Below are 12,154 nucleotides of genomic sequence, written 5' to 3' on the forward strand. Positions count from 1 at the left end.
GCATTTTAACATGTAAAAAGTATCACTAGCATAGAGGTTCTAATGTACACTTATTAAGTGTAAAAAGTTTCACTAGCATGGAGGGTTCTATTACATGTATCAAGTATATGAATGGTATGCTTTTACTGTGGTGAAGTAGAATTCTGTCACAGAGATTTCTATGGAGAAAAATAGAAATAGATATGAAGTATAACATATAGTCTGTAAGTCTAGTAATTTTCTGCTATAGTATCTGAATCAAGATGTAACGTTCTCTACCAAATAAAATTAAAATTAATTCAAAATTAATTAATTAAAATTAAAATTAATTCACCATTTGCGTGTGGTAGAATATTTGCCTAACATGTGCATGGCAGTAATAAAGTATTTTTTAAAAAGCAATAAAATACCCACTTCTTGGTGACATTTCACTTATTTTCTGATGGCTTTCTTTTCTTCTTTGTCAAAACATTATATAGATCATATATTCTGATATATCTTAGGTATTCATAAGATCATGCATTCACCAGAGCATGAACTCCTAGAGACAAGCATGTATTTTTGAATTCTGTATTAGTAATGTCTGGAATAGATACTCAATGAATATTTTCTTGAGCAGATTAAATAGTAAAAACAATTATTTTATTTTTCTTAGTTGCTTCACCCTTTTCTCAGTTGAACTTTGCCCATTTTTTTCCTAGATTCATTTAGTCAATTTGTCTCATGTACCATATAATTACATTTTGCTGGGAAAAACTTCAAGTGAATGAATCCCATTCTAAATTAGTGTTGCCCAATCCCAACTGAGCCCCTTTTCTACAAACAATAGAATGCTGTTTTTCAGAGGAAAAAGAATTCATTGCAAAACGTAGAAAACATTTGCATTCACAGTTCTTTTTTTTCTCCTACCAAACTTAGTGCCCATCCTCTATACAAATACTGTAGGGCTTTTAAAGATGTCCTCTTTAGATATAACAGCTTCCTTTTTATACCCATTTCCTTCCTCCACTTTAAGTTTCTTGACCTATACCCCAAACAACAATATCTGGCTACTTATAATATGTTTATTTGTATGTTTCATAAAGCACCATGAAATGAACACACCTATAATTAAGTCACAATTTTTCCCTCATTCAACTGTAGTCCTGTTTTCCACTACTAAGATTTCAACAATGTTAATACTCATTACTATAGTGCACAAGACACACTCAGACACTTAAGACTTTTATCCTTCCTTAAATTTAGTGTTTTTGATATATGTGCGATGTTATTCCAGGTAATAGGGATATAATGGTAACTAAAATTAGCTGTATAAAAAACCTTATTTGTTCATGCTGTATGTGTGTTGTGAGCTAGGAACAGGAGAGAGAGGAACAAAACTCTCAAATACAAATGAGCACACCAGCTGGCCACCAGTTGTATTCAGCTTGTAGGAAAGCAGTTACTCTCTCCTACAGAGTGCTGGGGGTAGGCCTGCGGCTATTAGAGACCTAGCAGGGTTAAAGGGAAAAGATGCAGCACACAGAGGAATTATCAGAGACAGAGAGGCAGAAACACACAGGCATTTCAGATAAAGTAGACTCATAAAATGGTGGGTTCTAATAAACCAGGCCTAGATGATGCAGGACTCCGTATGGTTCTGAGGATGGGCTATTTTGTGAGTGTATGTGTACATGCACACAGACATGATCTCACACCTTTGTGCAGCCCTGAGGTGCAGGGTCGGTGTCTTCCTCAGCTGCTTTACATCTTGTCTTTAGCCAGAGTTCTCACTGAACTTGGAGCTCACTGATTGGCTAGACAAACCCTGGGCCTCTTCTACCTCGTTCTCCACAGTGGGCTTGCACGCCTGACTTTTCCTTGGGTGCCTGGGAATCCAAACCCAAGTCCTCAAACTTGCATGGCAAATACTTTAGCCAGTGAACCACCTCCTTAGTGCCCAGAGCTTGGCTACTGAAAGGACACTGTGACAAGTCAGAGGAGCAGGGAAGTCTCCTTAGGTCTGAAAGGAACTCTGCTTTCTTTACAGATAGGATTGTAGGTAGAAACAATGAAAAGAGTGAAGAAATGAGACTTGGCAGCCTGGAACTCTCAGTATCTCTGTAACACATTCAGGTAAATCTCCTGTGACCTGGCTCTGTGTCTTTTGTTCAGCTCATTCTGTCCTCCTCACAACCCTCACTTATTACTCCTCAGTATTCCCCTGTCTTTCTTATAACCCTCACTTATTACTCCTCAGTGCTCCCGTGTCCTCCTCATAAACCTCACTTAATTACTCCGTGGTGCTCCTGTGTCCTCTTCACAAACCTTACGTATTACTCTTCCTCAGTGCTCCTATGTCTTCCTACCAAGTCTCACTCACTACTACTCAGTGCTCCTGTGTCCTTCTCACAGTTGATGAACTTCAGGGGCTTTAGACACGTTTTTACTGCATTTAACTTGAACTCACATATACGTATGTCACCCTCATTGTTTGGTCATAGCTCAAATGAGGATGCCTGAGAAGCATGGTACTTAGATCAGTTAAGAGATATCTGGACTCTTGCTGCAATAACATTCCATTTTCCTTCTGACCTCCCCTACTGTACACGCTACTGACAGAAACAAAACTGTGTTGCCACAGGATAGCACCTATCAGAGTGAAAGATGCTCAATAGGACTTAAATATTTGCAGAGTAAATTAACAAATGACATCACAGATGTAGCTTACCTGAAAACGTACTGTGTTGTTAACATATAATACTCTGAACATAATACTCTGAACATAACTTTTGGTTTTTGAAAAACTATAGGAAAATTGATTTTAATTATATACCTGACTTATACAGATATATTCCAAACTATTTTACACCTAATGAGAACTAGGACTTCATGCACATGATTATATAAATCTAAAACATTAATGTTATCATAAGTGAAATAAAAATAGCAATGATATGAGACAAATGAGATCCCAAGGGAACGTGTAAACTATTTCGACCATGCTTCTGATCAAATCATTCTGTGTGCACAGAACTTTCAAGGAAGCTGCTCTGATGACTTAAAACAAGAGTGCTATATTATGGAACTTCCTAAACTGGACATAAGGATGGTTGTGAGCCTCCACGTGGGTCCTGGGAACCAAACCTTGCAAGTATACTTAATGGCTTGGTCATTTCTCCAGCCCCTGATTAGCATAACTTTGAAAAATTATCTCAGAATATTCTAAATAACAATTCTGTTTGACTCATTTCTCTAACTCCGTCATGTAAACTCCTCTTGTCTCTGTTTCCTTATAGTCACACAGGGACACTTAGACCTAACTGACCTGTCTGGAGAGGAAACTAAGACATAAAAACAGCACAGAGGATGGGTACCTTGTAGCACACAGACCACAGTTGTTACTATTAGCTGACACTCAATTCAGCCATGGACTGTTACTGTCTCTCTATGATATGGCTTAGTTTGTAATTCATTTGTAGATATTCACTGGACTGTGGTCCCAGTAAGCCCTTAAATTCATTAATTTTTCTCCTGCCTCAAACTATAGTTTTTTAGTCACTGTAAAACAGTGGTTGACATTATTTAGTATACAGCTTGTACATAAAATACAAAGAATACTGAACTCAGAAAGCTTACTCTGTGTAAAATGCACAATCACAAACTGTTTCTTGATATAAACGAAAAAGAAAGAAGATGGGGTCAAGAACAAAGTGTGTGTGTGTGGGGGGGGGAAGCAAGGGATTAAAAACTGTCAACAAGCATATGCTGAATTAATTAGCATTGAAACGTATGCAGTTCAAAGACAGAGTACGATGGACCCAGTATGGTTTTCATTCTTTCAAGAATTTACCAATGTAAATCTACCACATTTTATAGTGGTTATTTAGTAGAACTGTAGGGCTGATTGTAGACGAGGGGGAGAGAATACTCTGAGAGCAGGGGGATCTCTCTGAGATTCTGGGGGATCTGCTCAGATCCTATGTCCCAGAAAGGATAGGGTCGCTTCATCCAAGATACTTAGCTGACATGGCTGCCTAACCCTGACTTGAACGATGACCAATAGGCATGCTAACATGACATGGAACTTCAGATCTACACAAAGAGCTCCAAGCACCAAAGGAAGGCTGTGAGTGGGAAGATAGTCTTACTCAGGGATGACCTCTAACTGGCCATTACTACCGAGTAGATAGCCCTTAAATCATATATAAATGAGTAACACTAAATGAACTGAGCAAGTTAAGTTGTATTGATTATTTGTTTACATATATGCATGGTAATTTGGTAACAGTAACAGAGAAGGAGGCTATAAATTAAGAAGGAGTGGAGGGTTGAGTGGGAGGGACTGGAAGGAGAAAAGGGGGAAGATGATGTAACTATGTTTTACTTTCAAAAGAAAAAAGTAATCTAAGTCTGAAACTTAAATCCTTCCCTAAAAATGAGTTGATGCTGAAAAGCATTTGGTAAAGGAGGTTGGTTTAAATGACATTTTACATTATACAAATAAGTTATGTTTCATTGTTTTCTAGTTCCTCAAACAGATCATACAATGGGGGCTGGTAAGGTGGCATAACAAGGGAGAGCACCTGCCACCAAGCTTGGGGACTTTAGTTCAATCCACATGGCAGAAGGAGATAGCTGACTCTCAAGTTGTTCTCTAATTTATGTGCACGCACAAACACACACACACACACACACACACACACACACACACACACACACACACAAATTAATGTGAAAAATTTAGAGGCAAAGTTTTCTTACATTAAAATAACTTTAAAAAAGTCAGACTGCTTCAGCCTGCTGATACTGAGAAGGGCTGTTAACAGATGTAACCATTTGAGATGATTCATTTAGCAGTCAGCTCTTAAATATCCATGGATGCCGAAACCTGGGGCTGCTCAAGTGCTTTACAAGAAACGGGATTTTGCATGTAACTTATTCATTCTCTCAGAGACTTTGTAAATTTCCATCTTTATATTACGTATGCTCAGCAACGCAATGCCACAGCTGCCCAGCTGCTGCATGGCACGTCTCAGAGATAAAGACAACGATAGTGCTAAGTAATATACAAATTAAAAATATTTTTCATCTGCAGTTGGCTGAGTCTGTGGATAGAGAACCCTCAGATACGGAAGGCTGACTAGACTCTGAAGTCACTGCTGACATGTTAGCCAGGATAATGCACAGACACTCTGTATTTCAGAATCTGATGCACTATTTATCATTCTTTAAAATATTACTTCTATGATCTATAACCATGTATCACTCTCATGACACAGAAAAACATTTAACTCTATCAATTAATAAAAACACGGGTTCTAGAGAAATCTGCTCAATAACAGAGAGAGTGAAGGACAGGACGGGGAAGTTACATACTTTCTCCTCAGCTGAAACAAAGACTTATTTTCAGGACAAGAAAGCACTATTAGTGGAGCCACACAACTGCAGGATGTTGTTTTAGAGGCACAATTTCTTCTCTACAGTTATGAAGATTGAAGTCTCACACTAGTATACTACAGAAGCAGTATTTCCTAAAGCCACCTGTGTGGATCACAGGCTCTCCTTCCTCCCTATCCTGTTTGTAAAGGAAGGGGCACATCCCCCTCGCCTGAATCCAGAGAGGACCAGTGACCACACAGACCCCTGCACACATTTGCACAGTGAGCCCCTGACCTGAGAAAGGCTCTGACTACGTGGTCTGTCTTACAAGTGGTCCTGATAATAGTTTTTGTAGAAGGACCCGAGGAGGAACTGAATATAATAATTAGGCATAGACACTAGACACCTGTCCTAGAAAGTGATTTGAATTTTAAATTGGCTACATTCTTAGATTATCAGAACTAATTATTTTCTTAAAAGATCTGAAACTATTGTTTTAAAGTTTCTTATGTCTCAGGAATGATAAATATTCTTTCTTTGAGGGGAAGAATAGTTAAAATATAAAGTTGGAAAAGGACTGGTGGTGCCAGCCTGTAATAAATCCTAGCCACCTGTCAACCTAGAGCAAGGTTAAGGCCAACCTGGACCTTCTCTCAAAACAAAAATTAAAAAGAGGGCCGAGGAGTGCTGTGGTAAAACACTTGCCTACTGTGTGAGGTACTGGATTAGTCCTGACCACAAGGGACATCAGAAACTAATAAAATTACAAAGTTCCACATTAAAATGGACCTTTGAGATTTGTGTCACAACAACAAAAAAGAAGTCCTCAAGAAAGGCAAGTGGGGTCATAACAAGTCATATCTGAAGCCGCGAGATAACACAGAAGAATGTGTCAGCTGCACTTTCCTCTTGTTCTGCAATATGCTGGCTCACTTCTTTAAAGAACATCGGCAGAGTGTGTACCTGTGTGAGCACACCAAGGTGTGAGCTCAAGACGGAAGACAACTTATGGGACCAGCTCCCTTCTCTCTACCATTAGGACCGAATCTAGGTCACAAGGCCTGATGACAGATTTCCCACCTACCCTGATCCATTCCACTGGCCCCAAAGAGCGCTATTTCTGTATAGTATTACTTTTTATATTATTTGAAAAGTATTTTATTTATCTTCTAGTTATCATTCTTCTGAATTTAATATGTTTTCCCAATTCAACAGATTGGAGAAAAGAGATTGACTTTAAAAATGTTTGGTATATAACTCACTTTATATTTTAAGACAAGAAAACTAACTTCCTAGAATCTGTCTGGAGCCTGGAAACACCACCTTAGGCTGAGCTGCTTTCCAGTGGGAATACCCTACTACTCCCTGCTTCAAATCCATCCATAGCGCCTGGCTTCCAGGAAATGACTAGGGTTTGGGGAGCTCCTGAAACCTGCTCATCTAATGCTAGTCAAGTCACTTCCAACACGGAAAAAGTGTCAAACTAGGGATAGGGTTCTGAGAACTCCATACAAACTAAGCAATGTTATCATGTCCATTTAATAACTGAGGACGAGATTAAACTTTTAACATAGTAACTGAACAGATTTCATAATTAGAAAACAAAAATTGATATTGTAATACCTATAAGATAGTATTCATAATAATCAAGTTAGACTGCCCAAAGTATTTCACAAAAATAAATTTTAGCCAAATAAAACTACATAGCAAGGCTCTGCAGTAGAAAAAGCTAATATATTATTATATCAGAAAAATGCTGAGTATAAATAACTAAAATGATGTTAAATCATTAATTTTTAATTTTTTAACCATTGGCGATCAAATGTCATTGCTAAACATAACCCAGTCTCTCAAAAACATAATTTTTGCACACATCTGAATTCTTGAAAGATGTTACATTAAAATTCATCATGAGAGGGGTTGGGGATTTAGCTCAGTGGTAGAGCGCTTGCCTAGCAAGCGCAAGGCCCTGGGTTCAGTCCCCAGCTTCAAAAAAAAAAAATTCATCATGAGAAAAACTGTTACAATGTTTGGAAGCTCATGAGTGGGCTTCAATTCTAAAGTTGCAAAGAGAAAAAAACAAAATGTAAGTGAGGAAACTCTGAAAAGAATATAGCTAAAGTTCAACTTTTGAGATCCTGGATATATATTAAAAGATACCAGCACAAAAAATAAAATTTGGGGGAACTGAAGACAGAGCTCCCATGAAAGGGCACTGTCTGCTTTTCTCAAGGGCTTGAATCCCAGCAACCACACGGCAGCTCACAACTATCTGTAGTCCTGTCCAAGGGGATCTGACACCCTCTTCTGGTGAGCACCAGACAGGCATCTGGAGCACAGATGTAAAAGCAAGCAAGACACCAATATTTGTGAAAATAAATAAAATAAAATCATTTTTTCCTTTTTCTAATTGATTAGAAGAATTCTGTTTTAGAGAAAGTGTAGTTTTCAACGAAATCAAGATCCAAGCATTGAATACTATCCACTATTTAACACAGTTGCTGCTGAAATGGCCATCAACGATCTTCGTGATTCCTACTGAAAAGTCTAAGGTAAGGGATTGAGAAATAATGTCCAGTAAGTAAGGATCCTTGAACAGTAACAAAATAAAACAATCTACGTTCAAGCAGGATAACAATTCGCTTATCCCAAAAGGGTTAAAGAAGAGTCTACTAATTTATCTTTAGACAGATCTAAGTCCCTGTTTCCTCTAGTTTACTGTCAACTCTTGGCCTAGATAGTTCAGCTAAACTGTAACTGGCCAAGAAGCTATGTAGAGAAGGGTTAACTAAGGATTCAGCTGGATTAATGGTAATGTCTGGATGACAAAGCCATGTGGTTTGTGGGAATTCACCACCCATGCTCTGTACTTTAGTCTATCCCTACTTTGGGCTTTAAAAACACAATTTTACCTATAATAAGGGAATGGAATGACCTGCTCTAAAATACACACACACACACACACACACACACACACACACACACACACACACACACACACACATATATATATGATAGCAACCTCAATATATATTTCTTTTATTGTCTCAAATTAGAAACATCAATATCTAACAAATACGGAAGACCACACAGAACACAGCACAAAGAAAAGCTCCACAGGAGACATGGGAGGAAAGCAGCAATCTTTCTGTGCACCCAAAAACAGCTCTGGAAGAGAAGGTGGCTGACACATGTCTCATTTTTTTTTTTTTTTTTTTTTGGTTCATTTTTTCGGAGCTGGGGACTGAACCCAGGGCCTTGTGCTTCCTAGGTAAGCGCTCTACCACTGAGCTAAGTCCCCAGCCCCCCACATGTCTCATTCTTAACATCAAGCCCTAGTTACGGTTTTCACATTGTATTTTTTAAAGTAACAGAGTTCTACTGAATAAAGAAGTGTCATTGTTTCTACTTTGGGAAATGAAGTTTCCTTCTTGAAATGATGTTTTGCAATCAGTCTGAATATAGCAATGAACCACACTCCCTAACTGAGAGACAGGATGATATCCTAATTCTAGCAGTCTATGAGCCAGACGTACATGCCTAGTATCCCATAAACTACAGACTGTCAAAACACCTACTACTCTGGAACCAACATGAAAAGATACAGACAAATCACTACTCTTCTTGTAGCAATGCCTCTGTGAGCACAGGGCTCCCTGTGCTCAGACCTACCTGAATGGCTGAGTTCATGAAACATGTGTTTCCCAAGTTACTTAGGCCACACAGGCCTGGCTGTTCATTGTTTCTTCCAGGTTCCGAATAATCATAGTTCTTGTAAGCAGTATATGACGGGAGACAATAATTGGAGTTTTTCACACTGGAAGAAAAAATTTAAAAAATGCAGCTAATTACATCACAATACAGTTACAATAAAAAGTACTTTAAACCTATTCATGAGATATGTGGTTAATTAATAAATATGTTTTCCTGGTCACTCAGCTAGTACTTTCTGAGATAGCATTTTCAAATTATGGCATTCTTTATCTAAGCAACAGAACACTGTATCATAGCACGTCACTCAATAAACCCCACTATTATAACATTCTACCCTGGGTTAATCGGAGCAGCATCATGGCTTGCTCTATTCTGCATTGCTCCATCAAAATTAAAACACTCAGATTTTAGACACCAGCCGCAGCAATAAATCATCTCATGTATGTCCCCTTTGAATTAGTCTGCTAGTGTAAGGGTGAGGACTGCAGGGGCAGGAAGAGATGGGCTTTAGTTACAGATGAGCACTGAGAAGCCCAAGGCCACTATGACATCACTGTTGAGATGCACCGAAAGTTCTACTTGTAGCTTCTACGATAGACTAGCAAAGCCAGCCCTGCAACGCAGAGAAGAGCTCTGATCAGAACACCGAACGGACATGGACCGTGCGCAAGGAGGCCCAGTGGACACTCTTTCTTCCAGTTGCTGCTGTACCACACTTTTACCTTATCAACTCTAAAACTGTTTAAAACCACTCTGTCATCTAAAATGAGCAAAGCAGAGTAAGTTCAGAAAGAATTAAGTCAATAGGTTAAATCTTATTTTTACATACAATTTTGTGAAAAGGTGATTATTTTTTTAGAGACTGACTGTTTTATAAGAATATTTATAAGAAATTCTTTAGAGCAGTTTAAAAATATCAGACTTTTCAAGATCTTTTATTTCTTAGGATGAACTTGAACACAAATCAAGGTTAGGGGCTAAAAGTAAATGATGATGTAAATAAAATACAATTTTACAAATATAATAAACCAGTAGTAATACTGATTGGTGATAATTTACTTCTGATGGTTAGCTCATTTCAAAATAAAATATTTCATTTTATTGTTCTATAATAATAAACTCTCACTAGGGTATTATAACAGTTTTCATGAACTACATTACTGCTTATTCTAAAAAGGTTTCAGTGAACATACACACACCACACCAAACAGATAATACAAAAGTCAGAACAGGACAGCCCAAGAGTAGACAAGTGGTAGGCAGCTTGTCAGACAATCAGCAGCTGGAGGTCATCAAGGACACACCCTTTAACTCCTGTGATCACACACTGGAGCACGTCCACCATGACAGACTAATTTTAAGAAAGGAAATTATCTCAATTCCTGTCTCCAGGACTAGAAACATCAGTCAGAGCTTGGCTGAAGAACTTTATAGGAAAGCTTCTTCCTCCTGGCTACTTTTACATATTTAATTTTTTCTTTAATTACTTTTAAACCATCTTTTGTCAGTGAGTTTTAGTCAACAGAGTAGAGTTTTATCTTTGGTTCAGAAAGGAGACACGATATTCTAAATTTCCCTAAAGGTTACAAGATCACAAAAACATACCACTGTCCTTCCCTTTTCTAAGAGGGACTACACTAAAAATGTCCTCTTCCGTAATGCGACAGCACTTAGAGACTCTAGAAGCCCCTGCTTTGATGCAGTTGCTTACACATCTTAATTGCTAAGCCTGTCTCAGAGATCCTGACCTTTCTCTCTCTCCGGCTCTCTCCTGATACAATCCCAGTTCCTAAGCATGTTTGACCTAGCAGAGAGGGTGGTCTCACTCTTTCTGTAAAGGACTTTCATATCTTTTGCTGCAGTCAGCAGACTTATCTGTAACTCTAAAAGCACAGCTTTCTCTTTCCCGTTGCTCATTTCCACACTCCCAGCTGATACTGAGATTTTTTTTCAGCTTGTTTATCCTGTAATTTTTCTCTTGCACTCTATTACAATCCAATAAAAACATTCTTCTGAGACAGTTTTTTAATGAGACCATGCATATTTTTTCAGTTAAAAAATACAGGGCCCTCTAAATAAAGGAATGAATGAATGAATATCAGCTCCCAGTCTTCCTAAAAGGGATCTATTCAAAGATTAAATAAAAATATCAAGGTCCAAAGAAATGCAAGCTTGATAAATCAAATTCACATTTCAGGACTTGCAGCTGTTTCAAACTTAATTAGAAAGCAGACACACAGACTTCAAGTTTCTTCTTCTTTGTAAAATTACTAGCCTTATTACTTCTGTTTTATAGTCCTAGTAACTAAAAGCTTGCCAGGTACATGTTGGCAATTTAATGTATCACCAGAATTTAATTAAAATCAAGCTCTTCTATAGTTTTTAAAAAGGCCAGTATTTGTTGCACATCTCTACACATAACAGAGAAGGGAAAGCACATACACCCTGGCTGTGAAATGTGAAATTTAAGTAGCTACAGCAAAAGAGCAAAGTCCGCTCACTACATACTCCTGAGTGCTCATGTGTACACCCTCCCCCAATTACGGCACATCTTCATGCTTATCTGAGAAGTGTGCGTGTGCGTGTGTGTGTGTGTGTGTGTGTGTGTTCGCGCGCATTCACTCTTTCCTTACAGCAACACAGATGTTGGAAATTTTTTATTCATTAGAATGATAATAACAGTCTTATGCTAAAAGTAAAACAGACTATTTTGATGGGCTAGACTTTTTACTTATTAGAAATGGGAAAACGGTCTGAGCAAAGCAGTTGTCTCTCTGTTTTAAACTCTGACTCTTTGAAGCAGTGTCTATGCTCTGGTTAAATGATGGGCATTAGTGTAAGGCTTACTCAGAGACTATGACAATCTACCTGCTCAGAGATGATAGTGGAAGCCAATGGACTCCAAACACTTCACTAGTGACCTCCTCTGCTGATGGATATGCCACATTAATGCTTGGCAAAGAAAGTACAGAAGCTAACAGCTGTCTATCCAGTCAACAGAATATGCAGGAACTGAGAAAGTCCCTGCACTCTAGAGACACCTCTCTCTGTTTTGCTAGTGACTGGAAGCCAGTCATCATTTCTGAAGCATATGCTACTT

At 38.3% G+C, this 12,154-nt stretch overlaps 1 protein-coding gene across 15 annotated transcripts in view; it reads right to left on the minus strand.

Moving 5' to 3' along the window:
- Positions 1–12,154, minus strand: part of Usp15 (ubiquitin specific peptidase 15) — a 163,074-nt gene that overhangs the window by 32,199 nt on the left and 118,721 nt on the right. For 14 of the 15 annotated variants that reach the window (NM_001433839.1, NM_001433848.1, NM_001433838.1 and 11 more), the window contains 1 exon segment: positions 9,013–9,157. In NM_001433839.1, the coding sequence (NP_001420768.1) occupies positions 9,013–9,157 (145 nt within the window). 15 annotated transcript variants of the gene reach the window in all.

This window comes from Rattus norvegicus, chromosome 7 (assembly GCF_021556685.1).
Source record: "Rattus norvegicus strain SHRSP/BbbUtx chromosome 7, alternate assembly SHRSP_T2T, whole genome shotgun sequence".
In the NCBI taxonomy this organism is placed as follows: domain Eukaryota; kingdom Metazoa; phylum Chordata; class Mammalia; order Rodentia; family Muridae; genus Rattus; species Rattus norvegicus.